Genomic DNA, 27,393 nt, shown 5'->3' on the forward strand with positions numbered 1-27,393 from the left:
GGGGGGGGGGTTTGTCTACACATACTATTAAATAGCCAAGGGTTGCTGCTGGAAATCAAGATCAACCTTAAAACAATCCGTGGAAGGTATAAAGAACAGGAGGAGGAGCTTTATGGTAAAAGCAGTTCTTTGACAGCTTAAGCAATATGTCCTCAGTTCTTCTGAAATAACCTTCTACTTAAAAAAAAAAACCCTCGAGCTCTTGTGCATTACACTGCTTTTCTTTATTTCTAGTGACAGATATGTAAGATGTTTAGATTAGATACCTGCAGGGATTTACTGAAGCCCTAACTTGGATGAAACCAGACATACAGTAAAAGGTTAAAAAGGATTAGTGTGAATCTTGAAAGCGTGGACAAACCTGTGGAGGACGAGAACAGTGTGCTGTAGTTGGAGTTAAGGCTTGAATTGAGGTTAATGTTCAGTGGGGTGTTGAGGTTGGACTCAGAGCTGCTGATGTTCAGGATTGTTGGGGTGTTGGGCGTACATGATGGTGAGCTGGGCACCGATGGGCCTCGTTGGTCTGGATGCAAAGACGAGCCTGTGATAGAAAGAAGACACCTGGGTTAACACAGATCTCAGTATAGTGTATTGAATGAACTGTTTTTTGAAGAGCCAGTTGCAATGGAATTAAATATTTTGGTCATTTGCAATTTTCAGAAGTTAGCCAGAGCTTTCAAATGCAGCAGAGTAGATGTCTTGTTGCTCTAACTGCCTCAGACTGTCTTTCTCTCTGACACACACATTAAATCAGTTCTATCACAAAGCAGATGACTAGTGAGCCCACTGTATATATGTGTGGGTGTAAAAGTGAGTCACAAGTCTAAAAGGCCCCCTCCCCTCCTTCCTCCTCAAACCCATGATCCCTCTGGGTAAGGTACAAAACACTTCCACAGATGATCTCTTGTCTGTTCTTTACGAACTATCCCCATGTGCACCTCGCAACCACCGGCACTGGCATCAATTCTCATATTGGCAGCTCATCTTTGCTCAAACACAAAAACACCAACCCACTTCTACAGACAGACAAATTCTGATCTTCTCTGCCTGACAGGCGTATGGCATGGTTGTCTACATGTTGTCCTTTGTCTGAACATGGCAGAGATGCTGTTGAACCAGTCTGACTGGCCATTTATGTGGGACCATACACGGCGCATCATTTGACATTGGTGTTTTACATCTTAGGTAATGCTTTGCTAAATCTGAGGAATTCACCCAGTATGGTCTCAGTTTCAGCTTCTATAAACAAATTATAGCACCTGTGTGGAGCAACAATATTAGAAAGGTCAGTGTACGAAGTCTATATTTTAGTAATTTACTTGTCTTTAAAGTTAGTGCTGCAGTTCATGGCTATGGCACTTACACGCCTTTACAGCTAATTTTCAATTACACCGGATCGTTGAAGAAATAGAGATCCATGCATACTGTACATAAAAAAGCATCAAAGAAGCCTTGCATTACCATCTTAAACTGACCTTTTTGACAGCCTGGCTGTGAGTAAAAGTCTTGGTGGACTCTAATAAGGCAAAATGGATAACCTTCATGTCTATTCATGTACCCTTTCATCAAGGGCATCTTTCATTTTCTTTTGAATGAATTTATCGCTGGCCGTGTGACCACAGATGTCTTTAGCGATGCTGAAGGCGCAGGAGGCTTGTTTGTGTTTGAGCTATGTGAATAGTGGCTTAGAGCTGTTTATTAAATATAGAGATACATCACCTTCCACGTTTACAGGACAAACTTTTGTTTATCCAGTATGGACAGAGGAGTGTAAGGGGTCAGTGGGATTGTAGATACCAATGTAGATACCCTGAAGTTTTTTTTGTGTATTCCTATGATTCTCGTCCTGCTGCCACTTAGGGACAGAGTCAGAAAGATGGAAACCAATTAGAAATGAGGTCTTCTTTTGCCTGACTGTGGACAAGGAATGTCTTTTAGGTAAAACCAAGTATTAAACATATTGGCTCCTCATCAGAAAAACTTTTTCCGGGCAGGCCTGCTGCATCAACAATGTTAAACAGTGCTTGTAAACTTTATGTAGCTTCGTCTCAAGCCAACATTTCACCCTGTTAGCATTCACAGTTTCCATAGTGTCATTATTCAGGGTTGATGGCTAGCAAACAGATGTAAAACTACTGCCTTTAATTGGTTACATATATCTTAATTTTACTAGGTTCACGTTTGCTTTAGTTTTCTTTTCCATTTCAAGTTGCTCTAAATATAGTACAAAGGGTACTGCCACTGCAACAACCATAACCCCTTACCCAGCAGTCAGTGCTCAGGATGCACAGTGGAACAGTCCCAGCCCAATCAACGCATTACCCAGGGGCTTGACTATCAGGCTATCATAGAACAAGGTCTGCCACTTATTTGTAGGCACTGACATCAGTCAATGATAAAATAAAGTTAGCAGTAAAACATTGTAAAAAAAAAAAAACATTGTAAAAAAAACCGCCAAAGCAATTTAGTTATCAGTCAGAAAAAGTATCTAAATAAAAGAGTTTAAGAGATTTTAAACAGGGTCATGTAACAACGGAATTATTATTTTTAAAAGAAGATTAGAATATTAACCTTTTTTATGTTTGTTTTCTGTTTGATTTACTTATTTCACTCCTCAAACTAAGAACAAAATTCCATTTGAGTCAGGTAATATGTCTTCATAGCTTACAGTATAATTTGATATAAACAGCCTGACTAGTCAGGATCTTTAGACCCTTTAGGATCTTTGGATCATGAAGTAGCTTCTCTATTAAACGGCATTGCTTTCCACAGATCCTTTTAGATTGGTATCTGGACACTTTGGAGGCCAGGTAAACAACCTAGACACATGTAAGCCCTTAGTAAGCAGGTCTTGCGGGCGATTACTCTGCTGTTGAAATGGGCCTGCCATAGTAGGGGATATCTGCTGCCCTGTAAGGGGTGTGATTGGTCTTCAGAAAGGTTTTAATGGGTGGCAAGTGTCAGAAAAGCATTCATGTGAATGTCAGAGTTCATTTTTTTCTCCCAGCAGAACATTACATTGCAGCAAAATAAGCAGTGCTACCTGTCAGTGGACATAATAATGTGGCATAATGGTGTATAAATATTCTCATAGCAGCTTTTATGATAACAGCTAAACTCATGGTGCTGAGAACATGCACGACCACTGTGGGCCATTAATGGTTCTAAAATCTTGGATGAAACGGTTAAAAATCTTGGTTTCAAAGATAACACGGACAAAATGACCATGTGACAGCAACAGACTCCCATCTGTTCCACTTCACAGGCTTGACAGCACCTAGCCATGACAAACTGTCACTTGCCTCAGTGGCTAGATGTCTCCATGGTAACTTCTGGCATGCAGCTGTAGCAAGTGTGGGTGAGCACAGACGTCACAAATGCATCCCCCCACAACTGGAGTGGGTAATGACTCGAGGAACATACCCCAGAGAACCAATATGAGTGGGGGAAGGGGGGGTGGTGGTGAAAAGAGCAGTGAAATGCAAAGGGAAAAACGGAACTACAGAGATGATCGGAGACTACTGGTACAGGAACTGGCTGTGGGTGGAAAACCTAGCATCTCAAGTCTCTATGCAATTACATTTTAATAATGCATCAGGAGGGCATCATAAGAAGCTATCACAGGCTCCCTCCTGACACATAATGCTGGCTGCTGGGAGCCCACGCAAGACAGAAATAACCTCCTTAGTTCTTGGTCTGAGTGACTGCATGGAAGAGTGGAGAGGAGAGCCGAGCATCAAGAAGAGATTTACGGAAGAAAATTAGGAAAATTGATCAATTCTAAGTGCGTTTTAACCCCTCAGCGAAGTTCATCTCAAATTATAGATTTCCTGTGTAGAGATCACTGACCTGCTGCGACTGATTCATTAATGGTTTAGCAAGCTATAAACTCAAGGTTGGAGGAAAATTGTTTTTCAGGAAATTAAGATGAATGCTGTAATCTCCAGTGACAGTAAACAAATCGAAAAACCTCACATTTGTTCTTTCGGCTCTCTAATTTTTCACAGTCAAATCAAACTACATTAAGTCCAAGCATTCTGACAGCTCCACCTTAGGAAAAATAGGGATAAAAGTGCCTATCTCTTAACCCTGAGGAAAGTAGACTAAATTTTTCTAACTTGAATCAGACACTCAAAATGGAGATGTATGTTATGTGCTAAATATTCTAGAAAATCTACTTTTTGTGGCACAAAAAATGTCATTTTTTAATCTAAACTTGCTCTTTATATTTTCCAATGTACATTAAAATGTGGGCAGCATGCACCATGGATGTATCTGAAACAGTAAAAAAACAAAAAAACAATCCTGAAAATGTTCTTAAAATAGAAAACAGATCCTACTGAGTAAAACCAGATTCTATTCCATTTAATCTCATCAAAAATATCTTCAACTCGTTGGTGTTTTGGTTTATGATCATCTCAGCAGTAAATTTATCATAGAAGTATGTGGTTTCTCACCACTGTGTACATGAAGTCAATCTAATGAATTACTGTATGAGATCTGCTGGAACAAAATCAAAACTGACAAAAAGTCAGTTTAACTGAAGGCACAAAGTTAACATTTATATGCAAATTTTTGGGATAAAAATTCAAATTACTTGATGATATATGAGTTGATAAAAAGCCAGTGTGCAGCCTAGACAGCAAAGAATGGGAAACTATTTTATGACTCGAGAAAGTGCAAATTCAGCCTCCAAAGGTCATTCAAGGATCACAGACTGCATTAACTTCTGAACTGAAAGTTACAAATGATCTTTATAAATCTGTGGATGACACTTGAATTTTAAGAACTTTAATAAAAACTCAGACTGTTGATGAAACTTCAGCGTGTGAGAAACTTCCTCTCTGATGATTATTTTATAGACTGAAACCCAATTAAGCATTCCCCAGACTTTTTTTGGACAGTGTAAGAAGAAAAAAACCGGCAGAACACTTAAATCTGGGATATCAAGCAGAATAATTAGACTGAAGAAGTGTCTAATAATTTACCTATAATTGAAAGAAAAAGAAAGATTAAAATTACCTAAAATCCTGAGTTGTGTGACAGTGCCGTGCAGGCCAAAGAACATCCAGAGAGGCCTGGAGTTATCGATGCACAGCTGCAGTCCAGCCCTGATCCCATTATGGCTCATCATAAACTCTCCTTCTGCATTCACCACGAAGCCCAAAATATCTCCACTGTGGAGTGGCAATGCCAGCCTACACATGGCCCAGAATTCCTTGCGGTCAACCAGGGACTCAGGGTTGGATGGCAGATCACTGGGCCTCAAGGTGGCTGGGTCGCAGGATGTCACACCATAGGAAAGCGACCCGGCCCGGGCTGCTCCTGCTTTAACTTTTGCAAAGACAGTCTCTGAGCAGTGCATCGGCCGGCTGGTGAACACCAGGGTCCTCTCGTCGCCACGGTGATCTGGCCGCGCCACTGTGTGCTTATCCAGCATGGTAACGTGGAGGCCGTGAACCGCATGAAACTGCAGATCTGAGTCCAAGTGGCTGGGCAGCAGAGAGCTCTGCTGGGAGTTCTGGGAGTTCTGGGGCACGTGGCAGGAGGTGGAGCTCAAGGGCTGCAGCCGTTCCTCTTCCTCATCATCCTCCTCTAGATGCATCTCCTGCTGCTGTAGGCTCAGGTCACAGAGGCTGATGGAGAGGCGAGGGTCATGACTGTTCCGCCGAATTGAGGTCCGGTGGGTGGTAGCAAAGGAACGAGGACGCAAGCAGTCTAGGGAGACCATCTCACTTTCTGTTAAAATGCACACACAAACACACAGTTATTTGTGTCTGGTGTTATAAAGAGAACATTTCAATATGATTAGCAGACAATGCGTTTATCTGAACATGTGATGCAAAAATTATGAAATCAGTTCTTGCAATTTGGACCAAGCATTCAGAAGACACAATCTAATAGAGGCTAGCTCTCAGTTTTACACATATTCACTTGAACAGAACAGTTTTATCTTACAGCTGAATATTCTGTCTGCTTATGTTTCATACAGAACCACTGTAAACAAGAAGTGGCTTACGGCTTCTCTGCCTTACAACATATGCAGTCAAAGGGGCTCTCTGTATTCAGATTGCACTCCAAGCAGATGAACAAATGCATCAACAATTACATGCTCAGAAATATACCAGGACTTTAAGTGGGGGGCCTACTGCAGCTGCAGGCGACATTGTAATAAAAAAGAAATAACAGGTTTATGTAACACTGGAAAAATAAAAGATACAGTATTTGAACTCAACTCTTTGCCTTACCTTAAGGTCCCGTAATAACGAGTTACATTTTCATTTATCATCATTAGTAGCAGGGTTATTATAATTTCATTTGTAAGACTGGAATTCTAAAAAAGCCATCTGAACTTAAGTAATTTTGAATTCAGCTTTTGTCAAAGACTAAAACTGTTTACAATGCCCTTATATATGCAGTTACACACAGCTACATGTTTACATAACAAACTGTCTCTGCAGCAGTGACTTCATGCACTTCTGTGCAACGTTAGGAGTTTTAGTTATGCGATTGAGTGCTGAAGTCAGCTATTTTCCAACAGTTGTAAATGATAGGCATTCTAAACACTCCACCCCACGTCTCTCGCTGTTCTCGCTGTTCCTATGCTAATACCCCTCACTGTAACATAAAAGCCACACGGGAACATGGGTGCCAAAAAGAAAACTAAAAAGGAACATGCTTTCCATGCACACGGTCAGTACAAATAGATCTACTTAGTGGCACGCTTAGAGACTCCGTGCCAATTTTCAAACAAGCTAAAATTAGCCTGATTGGACATTGGAGAAGAGCTGAGAAGGAAGGGGGAGGCCGTGGGTAAGTGACATGATGGCTCTCAAGCTCTGCCTGCTTTGGGCTTCCCTTACGTGAAGTGGCTGGAGAAGAAAAAATAAGTCAGGGCGAGATTAGATGAAAAATAGCGCCGGGCAGACACTTGAGAGACAGGGCATACCTCACCAAGCTCCTCTTTTATCACCCAAAGACAGCACATCTCCGGCCAACCACTGATAAACTGCTTGAACTTAATTACTTCCTCTGTCAAGAGTGTGCACAAGCAGCCATGAGGCTCTTATTATTAGCAGCCTTATCATCTTCAAGGCAAAGTTAGCCGACGCTGGGATGTAAGAGATCATTTCTATTCTTGCTGTCGTAAAGTTCACAGTTTCTGTTTGTGAGAGTGGTGCGGAAGTCAAAACAAACTGCAAGAGGAAAAGGAACATTAAATTTCAACGTGCTGTGAAAGCTAATACATAAAGTTGTGTGGCAAATAAATATGTATGACTTCTTTCTGGGTTTAGTCTCAAAAGGAGTCCTGGAGTTTCACACATTTGGCAAAAAGAGGAAAAGGCATTATCTTAAACACTATTTCTGACACCTTATTTCTAAGGTGTATGAATCTTTTTTTTTTATTTTATTTTTTTAAATAAAACGTTTTACCAAGATCTTGTAACAATGATGTTTGAGCAAAGTCTTATCTCAAAGATCTAAAGTCTGGATTCTGTTGAAGCTCATCTATGTGTAAAAATCACATCTCACGTTGATAACCCATGTCAGACAGTTCAATAAACCAGTAGTCTGCAACTTTGCCCCCCTCATGGAACCCCACTTACTTGTACTTATAATATAAATTTTGCCATCTCACCACAGACTATAATAAAAATATCTTCAAATAACCCAGAGTAGTTGGTAAATAGTTGAAATAGTCCAATAATCATTTTTTGTCAATAAATGTTGTGTTGTATGTGTCCAATAAGTTGGTGCAATTACCAAAAATGTGTTTTTTTACAATTTTTGTTATTTTAGACATTATGCTTAACAATAAGATATTGTCAGACATATAAAAATGTGAATTTACTATGACAAAGGTTAGTGGTAACACCACTTTCCTAACTTTGCACAGTTCCAATAAAGAACAGAGACAGATCGCCAATCAATCATAACACAGAATTTGTTTTAAACCATAAATTATGAACAAATGATTAAAATAATCCCATTTGGAATTATGTTGCATAGTCAGTTTTATACAAAGCTGCTTGTTCTGTGAACAGGCCATGAATGTGTGTGTGTGTGTGTGTGTGTGAGTGTGTGTGTGGGTGAGATGGCAATTTTATGGCTGTCACATCCATACACTGTCACTGACTGCTGTTTAAACGTCCCCTGCCCGAATGTTTCTGCCCACAAACCATGTATCAAGTGTCAGCTCTCTTTGTTATTACATCTGAAAACAAACTAGCTCTCTTTTGCAATCAGCTCTCCCATTAATAAGTCACTCAAATTTAAACACACATAAATGCACACATGCCAACACCCCCACACACACAGGTGCAGTCATGTTGTACGTATAAATTAGGCATATTTCCCATGGAAAATTCACAGAAGGGTTGGCGTCACACACCTTTGGAGCTTAAACACCTGGCAAAGCTTCAGATTTTTCGATATCAGGAACTAAACACAATGGTGATTATATTCTGCTTTGGAATTTTTAAGGTTCGTGTCCTTTGTTTTTGAACAGCAACTCTGAATTGCTCTTTTTTCAGGCATTACAACAACAGTTATGTAGTTTACTGACAGGCTGAAATCACCCTGCTGACATTAAGCAGTCTTTAAGTATTCTCCTGCAACTGATTCTCAAGAGAAAACATTTAAATAGAGAAATGAACACCAGCCTGACACTGCAAGGTCAACGACTGACCACTTGCCTTTCCCTCTTTATGTTACCAACATAGCTGTGGGAGAAAATCTGTAATCAGACTCCTGCTGGACACTATGGGGGGAAATTTCTCAACCTAAATGAAGTAAGAACACACCAATTGCAGAACGTACACCTGCAGTAAAACACACAGCGATAAAAATCCACCTGGCATAAAGAAAGGCTTTACTCAGTCTGGAATAACCAGTTTCAGGAAAGCAGAAGTATTCCCAAGAAACAGAAGATGACAAACTGAAACCTGCAAACATGTGAGCACATGCCAAGATCAGCAACTGCACTTTTAAAAAGGACTGGTTTTTACTGCACTCCCAAAGGTCTGACTCTATTCATATAGATTTAAATCACTGTGATGTATCTGCTCAGTCATACAAAAGTGTGGTCCTAAACAGTCAAAAGGTTTCCATTTATTCCTTATCCCCGGCAGAACAGGATTACGGAGGCATTTGGGAGTTTTATTGGTGTTGCAACCTCTATACAAGGTCAGCTACAATGATTTTGTGCATGTGCACACTGTAAAAATGTGTTTGGGGATTTTCTCTAAGTATGGATAAGAAGAGGGGCTGTTCGGGGCTCTGGATGAGTGAGTGAAGTCATGGGAGAGGCAGCTCTAGGGGGTTAGGCATTTGACCCCAAAAGGATAGGAATTAGCTTTTGTTTGACAAACAATACAAATAAATCAATTATGAATGAGTTCCAGGAAAATGTACATAAGCGTGACGCAAGCAGACCTGAAAAGTGAATGGAGGCTGACACAATTCACTGGGCAAACTCAGTTGGTTGAGTGCCTTGGATACCCTGCAACAAGATCCATGTGGGGGTTTTGACAAACCAAGTCAAGTTTGAGGTTTAGAGAAAGACATTTTTGAGTTCTGAATCAGACATGGGACAAATGAGTGACCTGACGGTTGCTTTCTCTGCAAATGTCAGGAGAGAAATTCTTCATAGTGAGTTTAGGCTACATTCAACTCAGGTGTCTCTTCATTCTTTTTCACTCAGACCAACTTGGTACTAGTCATTTTAGTGTGTATTCCTTGCTTGACAAAGTCTCTAATCTAGTTTGAACCACATTCCTGCAGTTATACTGTAAAGTCATCTCAGTGTATTTGTCTAAATATCTTTTAAAACCTTGCAGATGGCCACGTTTGTTCAGTGACACACAGAAAAAGAAAGCGCACGTTCTTGTTTTTACTTGGACTGGACTCTTTTCATCTGCAAATGATTAGCCTCCTCTCTGAAGGTTTCCCCCTCTACAGCTCATCTCCCAGGATCCAAACCTGACAGGCTCCATTACGTGTTTTGTTTTGATTTTCTGCAAATCTGTTCGATTCCATGTAAGTCGATTCAATTCCAGCTGAGGCTCAACAGCCTGGCCAGACACTTTTATTTTCGTTCCACAAATCAAATGAATTCCAAGTGTCGAGATCACCAGAAACAAGACTCTCAAAAATACATGGACTTCTCCTGTAGGCATATTAGAAGTTATTCAAAGGGCCATCCTTCAATATTTTAGCTGAATCCAGAATTCTCATGCCATGGATGCCAAATGTCTGACAATAATACTTTTACTGACTTGTATTCAAAAATTATTTAGCCTGTATAGTTTTTGCAGAAAGCTGTGCTACACTTACAACCTAAATTACAAGCATAAATAAAGAAAAGGAATTCTGCCCTAATGAAACCCAAACATACCTCTTGTTAGCTTACGCTCTGTTACTCTGTCCTTAAGAGAGTGAATATATTGTACGTTCATGCACGAGTGTTATGCAATGCCCTGCCATTGTGCAAGTCTTGAAGATCTGTTTTGAAACTCGTCTCTATCTATTCAATCTTTAAAGTTCTTCATACTCCAAATTTGCAACCCCTGCTGTGACACGCGTACCATAACTGTACTAACGCTTTAATGTGCCAAGCTTGGCATAGATTCTTAGGAGGCTTAAAATTGAGGGAAAATTTTTATAAAAAGTATGCCAAATTTTCTTTGGAGCCACACTAAACTCCAAGTGTTCGCAACCAAGTGACCACCGAGCTTTGCATCCACATTTTAAAGGGCCGGTTTTTGAAAAATCACAATTTATTTTTGTGTACAAGGTGTGCAAAACTGCATTCTGTTGAGACATTCTGGAGACAACATGAATGCCGTTTGTCAACTTGTCCCAGGCCTGTGAGATACCACCTTTAGAGATTGAATTTGAGTTGAAGTTCTTCACATGCAAAGAGGTAGTTTGTCATTTTGAGGATAAATGATTTTTAAATTAACACTTCCACACCTAAATCAATTTGTTTCCAAAAAAAAAAAAAAAAAGGTTGCAAGACAAGTCCATACAGCTCATTGGGCTGTTGAAGCACCAGTCACCTGCAAATCATTTTGTGTCCTAAAGCACTGGAGGATAGAAGAATAAAAAATATATATATTGTGAAAAGACTTCAAATACAGAAAACAAGAGGATCTCATCTACAGCCTAAAGGAATCATCTGAATGCAAACAGAAAAATCTGAAATACAAATGGAGATAGATTCTATGTTTTTGGAACAACATAACAGTGAGTGTCTTGCAAATCACTTGAGCATGTTTCAGGAAAGATAAGCCTAAATTCTCTAAAAGAGTAATGAGGTAGAATTAAAACACATCGAGAAGTAACAAAGAATCAAGAAAAGGCCAATAAAAGCCAAGAAAACAAGACCAAACACAACACATTGCAACATATTCCTCAAAAATTCATCAACAATGCTTACAAAGAAAAAGGTGCAGCTACCAGCTTATCTATATTTAAACTCCACCAACTTTGAGAGTGCACAATCTTATATTTTAAGATAAAGAGATTTTCTTATAAGAGAACTGCTTTACTCTTTAGAAAGTCTTTAGAAATAGAACAGTTGACGTATTTACATATTATGTATGCTAATACTAAGCTACAATATCAGTGCTACATTGTCTTGTCAGTCAGACAAAGAGGATCACTAATAAACCATAATTACATGCCTGCACTCTCAGACTGGTGTGGCAAGTCTTCAGCTGCAGATTCCACCAGGAGGAAAACAAGACCCAATCTAATTTCAAAACATCAAAAACTAATTTTTGTCATGTTTTCTGAATTAAGAAGGAAGAACTTAGGATAGAAAACAGCCAAATTTAACACGGAAATCAATGCTGTTAATGCTGTATTTGGGAAGGTTTTGAAGAACTGTCTGAATACTAAGATGAACTTTGTGGTGGGGAAGACTTTTTAAGGTGAGAAGGACAAAATACCAATCCTGGACATTTGCTGCATCATCCTCAGTTTCCTCGAGTCTTTGGATTTTTACCCAGAAAGGTATCAACATGAGTAAAAGTTGTCCTCCTGACCTGAACACAACATTCCAGGCTGCAGCAATTTCCATAATAGGAGAATCCTGAACAGGACCCATGGGGTTGCAAAATCAAAGTGACGGTAATCAGGTTTAAATGTCAACTTCATCAAAAAAAAAGGAAAAGAAAAAGTATAAATTCTGTGATTGATTAGTGATATCATTTTACTCTGACGATAGGTTGGAGTAAAACAGAAAGTAAAACAGTTAAAAAAGTGAGAGGCTGTAGTGTGATCCATTCTGCCAGAAGATTTCAGCAAAAGGGAAATTACTAAAATGTTTATTGTGTGGAGACATTCAGCGCATCTCTTTGACTTTCTCTCTCACCGTCTGCTGTTCGCCTTTGGCTCCAAGCAGAGTCTCTGACTGATGAGTTTGCATATGATTATTACCGAGCTGAATTTCCAGTTTATTGTTTTTGGAGGATTTCGCTGTAAGCAGCAGACCAGAAATCAAACGTATTAGTACAACAACAGTCTGCAGTACTTCAGGACAAGCAGACCCCTCAGGCCTGTGGCATGTCTTCATCCATCAAAATTAACAATCGAGTTTTGCTTTGCTTCTTTATGAACCCCTGGAGAAACAGATGAAGATTGCATCTAAATAGTGATAGTCATAGAAAAACTGAAAATAAAGTTTTGCTCGCACAATTCCTTCAGAGTATTATTCAGCTTTGCTTCCATGTTACATTTAAAGCCAAGCAGTCCTTGAAGGAATGCATATTGCCTGTCACTTTTCACGCCACACTTTTAGGCTAAGATGATCTTATGTTGAGAAATGATGTAGCAATGTTGATCAAAGTTAAAACATAACTTTATGCACGATTTCATGCAATGCTGTAAGATGACACGCCCAGAGTAATAATGGTGAATAACTCTCAGCTCGTCTTATGCTGTATGTCGCCACCGCACCTGATCCCAGCTCTGTTTCTATATTTAAAACCTTCCGATCCACAAATCAAACCCCGCATAATCCACAATGACAAGTGAAACAATAGGTGAGATCTGCAGCAAGTGAACATGAGAGTGTGTGAACAGACAAAAATAGACACAAAGAAGGGAAAACACAGCTCAGTCACATTCAGGCAACTCAACATGTTTGTGGAGAACTGAGTTTTTTTTATTTTTTATTTTTTATTCACTGACACGCTATCTTCATCTGTAGACAAAACAGGTATGAGATTGAAGGGAAACATAAGATTACCTGGCAACAGTTTCACTTTGAGTTGCTCGGGAGTAATGCAATTGTGAAAATGCTTGAAAGATTCAGATAAAATCACGTGAAGCCTGCCTTAACATGACGTAAGTGGTTGTTTGAAGCAGAGAGCCGAGCAAAAAAAGGTCTACATTTTTGGACAGGTTGGTAATTTTAGCAGGGCTTTGTCGTTACTACACTACACTACACTACAGCTATTATTTCTTATTAGCAAGTACAACAAAATATGAAAATCACCTTCCACTTACCAACCAACAAACTGTGTTATGCATGAAGAAACAAGTACTGAACCCCTCAAAAATGGCCTGGTGGGATTGCTTAATTTTCTTCAGATATCCAAATAAATGTGGAATCCTTCTGCTTTTCTAAGTGAACATTTTTTGTAGTTTTTTTTTTTAATTTTATTTATCTAAATGTTAATGTCAATAGTTCAAAATGAGCTACAAAATATTTTCCAAGTGTCAAAGACTTTAAGGTTGTTGCTCTTACAATTTTGCACCAGGCTTTTCTGTTTTATCAGATCAACTATCACTGTGGTTAGGGAATTATCTTTTTACTGGTTACATACTCGAATAAAACTTTTCTGTTTACTTACAGTTTCTGTTTGCTTTGGTTGTGTGTGGGTGTGTTTGTTTAAATAGGCTCAGAGTTTTATGTAGTTGAACTTGCAGCATTTGCTTTGTGACGCACCATGTAACTGTTGTAAAAATGCAGTTAACGCATGCCTCAGGGAGGTGGACGATAGTGTTTTTGCTAGTATCCCTATGTGTTTGTTACCAAAATATCTCATAAACCACTGGGAAAAATTTGAATGAAACAAAGTAAACACTGGATGCAGATCTACAACTGCTTGACTTTTGGAGTCCACACAAATCAAGATGGCTACCACAGCAAACTGGCCTTAAAAGAAACAACACAAAAATGGGTAATATTCAGTCAACTTTACAGAAGTTGAGCTAAATATATTAATTGTAGTCCTAGATCAGAGTCATCCTCAACACATACTCTGAGAATGATATCTCTGATGGTGTTTTAGCATACATTTTACTTATTTAAAGTCTAGTCTTTTTAAACAAATGCCGTGTTATCCTCAAAGACAAATTCTAAAAACAAATACTTTTGTAGAAGGTAGAAACTAGAAAATCCACAAATGGGCTGAGTACTGCTAAAGCCTCCAGATGGCTTTTTATTCAACAATCTAAAAGAAAGGCACAACCATTGATAAAAAATCTAATTTATATGAATTTCATTCAATAATAAACCATTTCCTTTGTCTCTCTGTCCCTCTATATGTTTATAGGAAAGGAAAACATAAAGGAGAACATTTCTTTCCCACGCTGATGTTTGCAGGTCTAATGCAAAGCACACATAGATGATTGATGTCAAAACCCTTTTCTTAATCACTTGAGAGGAACCCGGCCTCCTGACATTCTGGCATCCATTTTGAATTTTTCCTTAATGACTGCTCAGACAGGTTGCAGATGATTTTAGATGACGGCGGTCTTATGGATCACTACAGCTCTGTCAGTGATTAAGTGACTCATCTACCTCTGGTAAACAAAACCACGGTGGGGCATCTTGCATCCATCAGGAAGATGTCTTATTCAAATTTCTGGGCTTATTCAGCTTAGAAGAAATATATTAAACCTGTAAGAAAATAAAAATGAAGGATGATTTGAGATCTCGTGTATGTCCTGTAAGCAAACAGAGTCACACATGCACGGAGAGATTAGTCTAATTTCACACGCTCTTTTTGTTTTTCATTAGCTAATGCTATTCTCCTACGTGCCTTGCTTCATGGAAATATAACCGAAAATACCTGCGAGTTGTTTGTAACCTGCTTTCTGCAGATTTAGATCAAACAGACTGATAAGGCTATGCTGGAATATCAACAACAACAACAACAACAACAAATACCAACCGTGAATAACTGAAGTTGTAGAAAAAAGAAAAAAAGGCTCACACTAAGTAAACCAAGACATCTGTAAAAACACAAATTGAGCCAAGATGACAGTTTTCTTCCTCAAGATTCGTCATACACTTGAGGAAACCTTTTATCAGTCAATCTAAAGACTAATGTGTCTCAGCTTGGGGCTGGACATTCTTCACAGCACTTTTCTGTGCAAAACCCAAGAAAAGGCACTTTAGTCTGTATTGATAGCTGCGTGAGCAGGGAGTCCGCGGTGATGTAACAGATCTTCCTTAAATTGCATGGGCAGCATTGTTGCTCTGGACAACCCCCGAGGCACAGTTTGATTTCAGCAGATTAATTTAGCTTCCTCTCTTATGTAACACCATCTCAGCTTTCAAGCAGTCTGACTGATCTCAAGGTCACCTTTGACTCCTTGCATGGGTGGCTAGCTACTGAACTGCACTCTTTCGATAGCAGCTAAGAAAAAAAAAAAAACAACAACATTGTTCCTGAAAAGAACCCTAAACATCAGAATAAGATCTGATAGCAGTAAAACTGTTGGGCTGAAAACAGCATTACGAGAAAAGAAACAACATCGATAAATATAAGCTTTGATACATTCTTTAATAATAAAAGTAAGGTTGAAAGAGACCAAAATAAAAATGAGTGAGAGATTGCAAAAAAAAACTATTAATGTAATGTAAAACAATCCTACTACTGTGATGCTTTATCAGAATAACCGTGACCTTGTAGAAGGCATACTTGGGAAACATCGAGACAGTTGAATTGATGTGTTCTTTCATGTGAGCAGGAATATATTTCAAAATGACCCATGAAATATTCAAATCAGGGGTATTTTTCACCTAAAGTGTGAGATGAGATCTGGGGCGAAAATCTTTAGGCACCTTGCGATTCAATTCGATCATGATTCAGAGGCACAAAACGCATGTCGATGCATCCCAATGCAATTATGATCACACCACTTTAAACAAAATCCTGAGCAAAGAATTTTTCAAAGCTAAACGAAAAAAAACAAAAAAACTATGCTTGTCTACTTTGCAGTGTAAAACGTTTTTTATCCAAACAAGACTATGGGAACTTTTGTTTAAAAAAAAAAAATACTGTCCTATTTTTGTGTTTACAGCTTGGAAAACTGTGTTCTAAGACCATACACATTTAGTTGCCCACCACTGCCCACATCATTTCATGCTGCAAACGTTTCGATATATTCTGGAGGCTCTCTCGCAATTCCATTTGTCAACTGGTCACCCAGTAAGATACTGCCATTAGAAGTGGCAGCAAAAACTTGCAGTTTTCCTACTCCTTTGGTTGAAAACGTGTACACAACTTGCATATAGTGTGGATCTTAAAAATATAATTTTCCCCCTTCACTTTATAAAAATATTATTATTCAAGTTTTGTTTGTTATAAATTGATAAAGAATTGCTCAAGTCTACATTGCAATGAACCAAACATAGGTTATAATCCTCAACCCTAGATGGTTTACAGTCGCGCTCGAATGTCAAAGGTAGTTTGAACAAACTATTTCAGTTTAGGATTGGGGTCACGAGACACAGAAGTTTAGGGATCAACAGAACAAAACAAAAAGGAAAACACATTTTTTCCTTTTGTTGCTAGGATGAGTTAGGTCTCAGCAATAATGAAACTTAAATTCCCATGATTCAGAAAAGCCTTATCTTCCTTTCAGTATTCCCTGATAAAGACCCACATCGTTTTGTTATTAAATCAAACATCTGTAGTCGGCATTTTTACAAGAGAAACCTAACCTGTTTCCAGGTAAAGGTGTGTTTACATCTCACGTGGAGTACTAAAGAAAGGATTAACCTGATTTATCCCCTCCAGCATTGTAACTGAAATTGTTGATATTGGGTCTAAACACTCTCTAAAGTTTAAAAAAGGAAAAAGAAAAGGAAAAGAAAAATCCCTGGAGCTCTAATCTGGTGTGGTACTCTCATAAAAAACTCCATTTGGTGCCAAAAACTGAAAAACACATTGACCTGCCCTGCCTGAGCAAAATTTGTTGAGTACATTTTTAATCTGAAGCTCTTAAAACATATTTGCTCACTTACTCAGCAACACATATAGCCAAAGTCAAGAGCTTATTTCATCCTATTTTTATTGTCCTGCACATTTATCTTAAAAGCCAAATCAAGGTTACCAACTGAACCGTTCTGCACAGAGACTATTTGCAGCTCCACACTCCATTTGCCTTTAAGTAGAGAAAAACAAAAACTAAAAAAAAAAAGAAAAAGAAAAGGAAAAAATATACCTGAAGAAATCTACAATTCCACCTGGATGGCTTGTTTGATAAAAGCCAACAACAGGTGAAATGTGGCTCAGCCTATCAGCTTCATTTCAGACTCTACTGCAGGCATCATTAAAAATCATAAAGCAATCTTCTGTTAAAAGAAAATACCAGGTTGCAACACCAGACTTTGAAGTGTCCGCCCATATTTCCGAGGATAAGTGTTCGCTGAATGGCAGCCAACTTCTGAGACAGTACCAGCCTTTTGAGATATACAAGTGACGAGTAGTGAAGGCCTCGGGCTATAGGGGAAAGATGATAGCCAAGTGATCCTTTGGCTAACTGAGGACCAAGGCTTTTCAGTCTCAGCCATTAATGTGGTGATAAATGGTAGGAAAACCAGTGTTGAAACAACAAGCTCGAGGCTGCTAGACTCATTCGCTGGCCAATTAGCGTAAAGTTCCAAAAATCTAATCATGAATCGGTTTCAAACACACAAATGTGAATTAGAAATAATTGCATGTCACATGAAGCTGTTTCAAAAGTTGGATCCAAGAAGTGAGACATTCCAAAGGCCTGATTGTCTTGGAGGAGTATGGCAGACATGTCTTTAGCTGACATCATCCCTGTTCTTGTCTGTCCTCTTGGAAGGACCAACACACCACTCTTGTTCTTCGACAAGAACAATGTGCCGGGCAGCACCACGAGGCCAGTGAACTCCAGATAGTCGCACTTTAGCATTGGATACCAAACAGCCCATCATGAGATAGCACGCTTCTCACTGTCAACCACACTTCAAGAAATGAGGTTAAATGGCACTATCACACAAAATGGGAGTCTCTTCTATTTTTATTAAACGTGCTGACAGATTCTATTCTGTAGCGAGCGAGGCAGTGCCATTCTTGGAAAGAATTATAAATGAGTGCTGAGGCAACGGTGAGAATTTCTTTTCATCTTTGTTTTTTTTTTTGTTTTTAAACATAGTTTTATGCTATTTTGGAAAAAAAAAAAGTTCACAAGGCGTGATGATGTATTTTACGAATTTATCTCAATCTAAATTCTAAGGCATACTTCAGATGTTTGGTGAAAAACTGAAAGCTGCTGTTAATAATTGAGACGGACCTGTTTGCCTTTAATTTCTTTGATGTAATGACCCATTAAACAGCACTTGTTAGAATAGATTTTAAACATTCACAAATACCTCCCTCAGGGATATTTCTTTGATACCAACAGCCGTGGTGACCAAACAGTCTACCTTATCTCCCACCATCTTTTTCCACTAAGCAATTTTGCTGGTGTGGAAAAACCTGTGTAATTCAATGTAACATCACCTTTTAACCACTCACACTTAAAGAAAACACATCAGATGTTGAACGGTTTCCAAAGGTAAAGCGGGTTCACAGCTATTGTGAGGTTATACTCAGATGCAGAGTTGCTGTGAGCGAAAGTCCCACAGATGTTTAGGAGTATCATGGTTGTCAAAATAACGTATTGGGGTTATAGTAAGCCGTTTTTCCAATTTAAACTTTTTACTTGATTGTAGATGTTATACAAAAATAAAAGAAGACTGCTTTGAAAAAAGAACAAGCAAACAAACAAAACACAATACTGAAACACAATTAATAGTCAGCATTTCCTTGAAAGAACTTGAATATGTGACTCACCTAGCAGCTGGACCCCTCTGGTAAGGCCGTAGACGTCTATAAGAGCCCACAGAGGTTCTGCAACATGTACGCCGCTGAAGAACAGCATGGGGCTGGAGTTGTTGATTCGGTAAAAAGCTCGACCCTTCTTATCCACCCAAAAAGAGATGATGTTGCCCTCATTGGAGAGTTCCTCTGGCAGGGCTTTGGCCCAGTAGCCACTTTGGCAGACCAGGTCGGGGCAGGCATACTTGGGCAACGTGTCTGGATTGATCCTCGATGGGTCTTTAATTGTGAAGCCGAGACGTAGTGCCCCGCTCCAGCAGCATTGCTTCTTAGTTATCTGAAGAGTGCATATTTGAAATTATTAAATAAACTCAGTTTAGAATGAAACTTCACTTTAATCATGCCTGGTTTGTAAAAGTTTAAAAAAAAACAAAAAACTCATATGATGTGCTAGGGCATACTGTATGTGTTAGGGATGAAACTCAGCTACTACCACACCACATTTTAATTCAATATCTGTTAACTTTACAGAGATATAACAGGTTTTTTGTCATCTTGAATTTGGTTGACTGCAAAGGTTAATTAGTTGTAGATGTCCATCCAATGAATACTTACTCAGAGTTTCATTAAAACCTATCCGGTGGGTCATAAAATATTTTGCTAACACACACACACACACACTGGTAATTACCTAATCACCTGCCTTTCATGACAGTAGTCATTATAATGAGCAGTTAGGACAGGATTTATCTGTGTGAAGGCAATAATGTCACTTTCACTTGTCCTGCTCAGAGATTAATTTTCTTTACAGTTATAATTACAGCCACAATCGCAAGGTAATCTAATCTTCGTTCTTCCTATATTAATATTCATAGTGTGCACAATTATTTGAGCCTGTTGAGTGCATATTTATTATCTGTGGGAAAAGCTTTATGACCTACTTCTTATATCAATCAGACCTTTGTGTGAACACAAAGTAAATACAAAACATTTGTCCTTACTTGATAGATGGATACATTTTAAAACAGTACTAAAAAAATAATTTGTAAGACAATATTACAACAAGTAAACAAAAACAAATCCCTAGAGCAGGTATTTGCACTGGTAATCAGTTCTAACTCTGATGAAGTCATGTTTTGGGGTTTTGTGAAGATTATTGGCATTCATCATGAACACAGATATTTGAAATATAACTTCTCAATAAATATAATAAATATAGTGATAATTTTTTCCACATTGTTAAACAACAAGCTGAAATTTTCTAAACCAAACCACAATGATTTCACCACCTAAACCAAACCTAGTAGTGAGCAAATACATGTACTGTGATGTAAAAAAAAATGCCTTGAGATGATCTGATGTGTTTAAATTATGCAACAACTCTGCACAGCTCTTCAGCCACACTTAAAGGAGTTTGTACTTTGTGACTAACAGTGTATAATAGTGACTTCTGCAGCAGTGCACTGATGGCAAAGGACACTTTGTGTGCACATCTTGTAGTCATTAGTGGCTTTGACAGGAGTATTTATCATTCTGGAAATTAAAAGGACTTGGTATAATAGACCACATAATCCAATTTTTTTTTTACTTTGCCACAGAAATATTGATATTATAATTTCCCTTAGCCAAAATGTGTTAATGTGTAACCTGTTTACAGCCGTAACACAAAATCCAAATCAGGTTTTAGTAAAAAACTGGGTCAAGAGGTATGAGTTAAACTAGAAGAGTATTGCAAATATTATTAATTTATAACATTAAACGTAGCCAAGTGGGATGTAAGGTCTCCCTAATGCCAGTGTCAACAAAGTTTCTAAGATATTTGGACCAACAGAAAGACTAATACTCCCATCCTGAGTGCCAAGCCACAAGCCGGACTAAAAACAACATATCAGTTTCAGACTCACTAAATCCAGTTACCCTGGTATGTTTATCTCCTGCAAACAATTTTTGTCTTATTTTGATCCTCTATTTATTTTGTATTTACTGTGCGAGATAAGGTACTCCTCATATGGCAGTGTTTGCTCTGCTCTCTCACTTTTGAGACATAGATGGTCTGATAGGTGAAGTGGAAACTTGTTCTAAGCTGCCGTTGCCTCGGCTCACACACAAGCAGGGAGAGAGCAAAGAAAGAAAATCAAAGGATGAGGGCAAAGACCGGAGGAGAAGAAAAGGAATCTGAAAGAAGTAAAATATAAACATACTAACAGAATGAGTGGGAGATGTAAAAAGAATATATTTATTGCACTCAAAAGTTAGTGTCTTCCTATTTCTTGACTGTATAAAGTAATTTACAAAGTACATTTGGCAATAAACTTGAGTTTTTTTATTCTTAGTTTAGATGAAAAAGTGTATATCTGAGGCAAAATAGATTCTCAAGAGAATAAATTCTGTTTACCTTTAGCCGAACTTGCTCGTAAACAGCAATCGGTCTGTTGCTGAAGGTGATGGCATTGCAGAAGCTGGCCTGTCTCTTGACGGTTCTCTGAGCCAGGTCCATGATGATCTGCGAACCCTTGGTGCTGGGGTGGAAGAGCAGAGGGAAGGAGGACAAGTTCCCACACGGCTGGATGGGAAGGCAGCGCTTGGACTTGTGGTGGCATCGATGGGATGTGGAAGGAAACGGACCGTTCAGAGAATCTAAGTTAAAAATATAAAAAAATAAAAAAATTGCAAAACCTTGATTAACTGGTGTGGTGTATTTGTCTTTAGACATAATTTACAGCAAAATAACTACATTTGGTTTGGACGGTTGGATTAGATGGTCCAGACTGCAGAGGGCTTCCCTTTAATAAAAACTGACAGCTTGAGCTTGTGACCTACATGTCTTTCCTGAAACGTCCGATTAGATAAAAAAACAGACATTAAAATCATTTATTACGTTTTGTTTGTAGTTCATTAAGAAAGCAGGTCAAAGCACTTGTATACGAACAACATACAAGGTGACTTAGATGCTAAATACTCTGGGATGGAAAAACACTCAAATTAAATTGCTCCCCTAATTACAGAATTAAGGGAACAACGCAGCTGTGAGACGTTTATACGGTCACATTTCAGTAACTTTTTTCCTAAACTGATTTCTTTCTATGTGTTTCTTGTTGTTGTTGTTTGTTTGGTTTTATTTTGTGCTTTGCACATAACAATGGTTCACAATAGAAAGTAACATGCATCAATGGAAGCAAACAGGAGGACAAAGAATAAAAACAAACATTATCAGCTTCACAGCTTATCTAGTAGGAAATGAATTTATCGTGCGGAATTATCAGCTGACTGATACAATATGTCCAAATCTACTCTGATTAAAAGGCCAAACATTCTTTGAAGGAATGCATATGACCTGCCTAACTAACATGATCTTATATTAAGAAAGGGTGGAGTTGAAGCTGTTTTGGTCAAATCTTTATGTTATGTGCAATACTGGGAGATGTCACACTCAGAGTATGTGTTGTGAACGGCTCTCAGCTACTACCAAACTCAGCTTTGAGGTCAATATCTGTAAAACCAGCTGAGTTATAGCCACTTTTGTGTGTTTTAAGATCAGCTGACTGTGGCAGCCGTCTTGAATTGGGCTGACTCCAAAAGTTAATCAGTTGTAGATGTACATCCAATAATTGCATCTGCAAGTTTCAACAAAACTTGCACAGTGGTTCATTTGATATATTGGTGAAAGATAGCACACAAACACACACCCACACACATTATCATCCACCTTTGCATTTTAGAACAGAGAAGTATGGGTGTTAACGTGTTTTTTTTTATTTCCATGTTTCGTTGAATGCATTTTAGTCACAAATAGGACAGAAACTACCTGCCTAATAAGAATGATAAAGAAAATAAAATAAATCACTGCTGCGGCGTTCGCTGTGGTTTGTTGGTCAGAGGAAGTGGCCGAGTGAGATAAACAGGTACACAGTGAGTCACTGTGTTCCACAGTTTTCAGATTTTTTCCCTTGAGAAAATGTGAATGAATGTTTCAGCTCACGTCATCTCATAACAGAACCAAACATCCATATTTTACAGGGATCACAGAGATAAGGGATTTGTTCAAAGGCATCACAGGGCTGATTTCACACAGACTGCCTTTTATTTGGATCAAGTCTGCATTCTTATTTCCACACCCCTCTAAAAAATCGCAACACCAAGGTCACGATGGTCTAGTGGAGGAGGCGTTTTCTCACAGACTTTGGGCTCTCATTAAATGTAAAACAGTCATATTTACAATTAGACCGACAAAAATGATACTTTGATACTGTTTTGAGGCTAACATCAAGTAGATGTTTCCTCCGTTACATTTAAAGTCGACTGAAATCTGAAATCAATCTGCCAGGTTTGGAAATGAGTAATTTCGGCCTAATTAACACTTCTCCAATCCTCGGGAACAGATTGTATTTTCGCACCTAAACTCGAGAGGCTGTGTAGGAGCTGCTTGTGTTTGTCAGAGAAATATTATCAGCTGCAGCTATTCTTACTTTCCCATGGTGGGCTGTGAAGAGTCAAGACAAGAAGTAAATTAATTAGGAATGTCAGAATTTGATGTCTGGGGCAAAGTTTGTTAAGGCACTGCTGTACAGAGACAAAATTTGATGGCACGTCAAAACAAGACAGACATAAAAACTTGAGAGTAATCTAGGAAGGCCCTAAGCTGAGAATCTTTGCCGCATATTTTTTGCAACCTCTTTCCGTTCGAATCCCAATGAGAGGAGCTCTGCCAAACAGTCTATTTGTTAAGCTCCTTGCATGCTCATGTCATTGCAGAACAATGCTGACTTATGTTCTGTGCACAACAGTGGTCTTAAATGAAGTCATAACAAATCCCGAGCTATATTGTGTCCATGATGTCATTTCAGACATGATGTTTTTAGGAAAAACACAATAGACGCACAGTGTACTCCTTCAATAACAAAGCCTGAGACAGAAAAGAGCATTTCCTATGGGAGCTGAAGACAGAAACAAGCCCTCACAGTCCCCTGAAGGCAGCGTTGACAGTCTCATGCTTTGCCAGAGAAATCTTTACTCCTTTTATAAACATATTATTTTGGTTTCTGCTACTGTGAATTTGAATTTGTTCAATATTTTATTCAGGGAAATCCTTGTCTTAAAATTACACATTTCATTTACTTTAAATGACAGCAGGTTAGGTCCGAAGCTGTTGATGATAAAGTGGCTCTTGTGTGTTTAAAAATCATGCAACCTGACAGAAACATCAGGGTAACTAGTGATAAAAAGCCTTGGCAGGATAAAAAGAGGTCAGACGAGCCACTTGAAAAAGGACAATGTTGGTTACAGCTCCACCAACCTCGCTGACTTTGCTGTCATTGTTTGGAGAGGACAGTACAGAGACGGTGAGCAGCACTGCTTTGTGTCACCTAGCCTCCTACCCTCTACACATTTTATTTCAAGGCATGGGCTCTTTCAAGATGCCTCAACAGAGGCCAAAGCTTAGTGTGACGTTAGTATCAATGCTCACAGGATATGCAAAAAAAAAAAAAAAAAAAAAAAAAGCCAGAAGGGATGTTTATCCTTTAGCTTTTGCAAAATATGTCACAGCTTGTGAGATAACCATTCTCCAAGACATTTGAGACATCTGCTCCCAAGTAGGAACTGTGTGCAAAAAAAAAGTCTCAAGTTACTTGTTATCCTTTATCCTTTACACACATGGAGGCAAATAAGTTTTATCATAGTCTACCAGTCTACCAAAGGTATGTTTCTAAAAAAAAAGAATCTAGTTAGAGAAATTTATTCTTGTTAATTTTAAAAGGTAAGAACCAATCTCTGAAAACTAAGGGTCTTGTTAATATAATTTAAGGTGTAAGAAGACTGATGAACTGAACTCTGATCGCTGTATGGTGTGAACAACAGCTTGCATCTTCTCACACCAAGAAAGGTCTTGTTTCAAATCTCAGATGGGTTCTTCCAGAGTGGAGTTTGCATGTTTTGCCTGTGCTCCTGTGGGCTTTCTTTATCAGTCCAAAAACTTGTGCTGTAGGTGAATCTGTGATTCTAAACTGAGTGTATGTGTTAAAATGATTTCTTTCCAGCCCATTATATCTATTTTTGTACCAAAACACAGGAACTGCAGTTATGTGTCACTGGAGTGACACACAAGTGTATTTTTTTCCCCATCAACTGTGCAAAAATGCTCCAAGTTTTAAGATACACTGTTACCCTACCTGTACACTGCTGTATACTTAGTTTTAAACTAATTATGTTGAGATTTTTTATTTTTTACTTTATTATTCTTTGTTGATGAACAACAGTATGCCTAAACACCTACAGCACAACCACAAAGATTTACCAATTGGGGAAAAAATAAATCCAAGTGTCCTTGAATTGAAAGAGGGCCCTGCAGCATGACAGGGATTATAGATGTTTACATTTTCAGGGCCTGGACTGCACTCTTGTCACAGGGCCAGACATTTTTTTTTTAACAGCCTCCTTGTCTGCACCTGTATTGTTATTTCACACCAGCGGCCCCTATCAGTTAAATTGGAAAAGGAACTGAATAAGTTGGCTCTTGTCCATATGCCCATCTAGGAAATTACCTTTTCTTGTCACCTGCTAGTGTGCATTATATCGGGTAACACCAAGTCATCAATCATATATACAGTATTTCTTGTTAAAGTAAAATAACTCACATGAAACATTATATCTTTCAATGGATCACAAAAGGTGCAAACTTAACATTACTCTACATTCCCACCAGCTAATGGAAAGTACATTTAAACAGTATAAACAACAGCAAAGTGGTAAATATTTCAATATTATTCAGATAATTGGAACTGAATCAACAATTAATCAACTAACTGAACATAAACATAAATTGGTCAGAAAAAACAAACTTTTTTCCCTTCACCTTTCCTACCAAAGGACTGTGTAGATCATAACTGTTTGAATTAATCATCAGTTTATGTCTTTTTGGCCACAGTTAATATGCAAACTTCATTAAAAAACACGATAAAGCATCTCCTAGCTTCACGTTTCAAAGATATACAAAAAGTGAGTGTTCAGCTGTTTTTTGTTCTGTTTTGAGTAAATCTGCAGGTGGTTTGCTTTCACTTAAAAGACTGAAAGTAGTTCTGCAACTTGACTCATTTAGTTTCATTATAACTGTTCCTCAGACACCAAACACAAATGCAGGGGAAATTTATCATATTTGGGGCAAAATAAAACATTTATTTTTCCTTTTAAATCAGCTTACAAATTGAGCTTTAACTTGCGCTCATCTTCTTTAATTTATTTTTAGGCTGAGTGAACGCCTACAGTTTCCATGCACACTGAGGCTGAGATTGAACAAAAAAAACGCTTCAAACTCAATTATCCGACCTTCTGCTGAGTCCTCTCAGCGTCCGTGAGTCGTGATGTCAGATGTTCTTACCGTAGAAGGTATTCCTGGTGATCTGACCCCCCATGGCTGGATGCAAGGTGCTTTCACCTCCTCTGGAACTGCGCGCTGGATCCACGCGTTCAGCTGCGCGCCCTCCTCCGCGTCATTATACGGACCAGGCCGCGTGCACAAACAATAATAACAATATTTATAGAGATATATTTTAAAAGCCCCCCAGAAAGAGAGTCAGCGTCGGGCTGTGTCTGTCCAGAACCTCGTCGACATAAAGTGGCAGGCAAAGCAGCCCTCGGATCCACAGCGCTGCGTCTCACTCTGTGGGAACAGATCAGGCTGAAATTAACAGAGAACGTGGTGGAGGAGGTGGAGCTTCGCGGGATTATTGACGCTGTGGACACTAAAGACGGGACTGAGGCAGAGTGGTTACTGTAGGAACATTAAACACCTCCTTGGGCACGCATGGAAAGTCCTACCCCTGCCCCAAATCCTACATTTAACTGTGCGCGTTTAGTATGTTTCCATCAGGCTTCGTGTTGCTCACTGTTCCACCTGTTGGATCACATGTCCACTGTCTCTACTCCTAATACTCCTTATTGTCACAGAACATTCATATTTAAATAGCACAAACTCTTTTTCACAATATAGAAATTAGAAGAAGGCATATGCATATTGCATTTTATTTGTAGCCATTTCAGTCAAACCTGGAAAATAATGCAATATTGCAGATGTCACACTCAATGTATATAATATAATATGACATATCTATCTATCTATCTATCTATCTATCTATCTATCTATCTATCTATCTATCTATCTATCTATCTATCTATCTATCTATCTATCTATCTATATCTATATATATATATATATATATATAAAGAGAGAGAGAGAGTTAAAGTTATAGCCATTTTTTGTTGGTGAATACCAGTCAAAAGTTAATCAGCTGTATATGTACATTCA

The 27,393-nt window shown here is 38.6% G+C and overlaps 1 protein-coding gene across 1 annotated transcript in view; it reads right to left on the bottom strand.

Annotated features, from left to right (window-relative positions):
* neurl1ab (neuralized E3 ubiquitin protein ligase 1Ab) overlaps positions 1 to 26,832 on the bottom strand; it is a 30,850-nt gene extending 4,018 nt beyond the window's left edge. The window contains exons 1-5 of the mRNA XM_017432634.3: positions 26,467 to 26,832; positions 21,490 to 21,731; positions 19,110 to 19,431; positions 5,023 to 5,739; positions 362 to 541 (exon numbers count right to left, since the gene is read on the bottom strand). Coding sequence (XP_017288123.1) covers positions 362 to 541; positions 5,023 to 5,739; positions 19,110 to 19,431; positions 21,490 to 21,731; positions 26,467 to 26,500 — 1,495 coding nt within the window. The 5' untranslated portion in view covers positions 26,501 to 26,832. The remainder of the gene's footprint in view (positions 1 to 361; positions 542 to 5,022; positions 5,740 to 19,109; positions 19,432 to 21,489; positions 21,732 to 26,466) is intronic.
* Positions 26,833 to 27,393: the final 561 nt, after the last annotated feature.

The sequence above is a fragment of the Kryptolebias marmoratus genome, linkage group LG22, assembly GCF_001649575.2.
Source record: "Kryptolebias marmoratus isolate JLee-2015 linkage group LG22, ASM164957v2, whole genome shotgun sequence".
In the NCBI taxonomy this organism is placed as follows: Eukaryota; Metazoa; Chordata; class Actinopteri; order Cyprinodontiformes; family Rivulidae; genus Kryptolebias; species Kryptolebias marmoratus.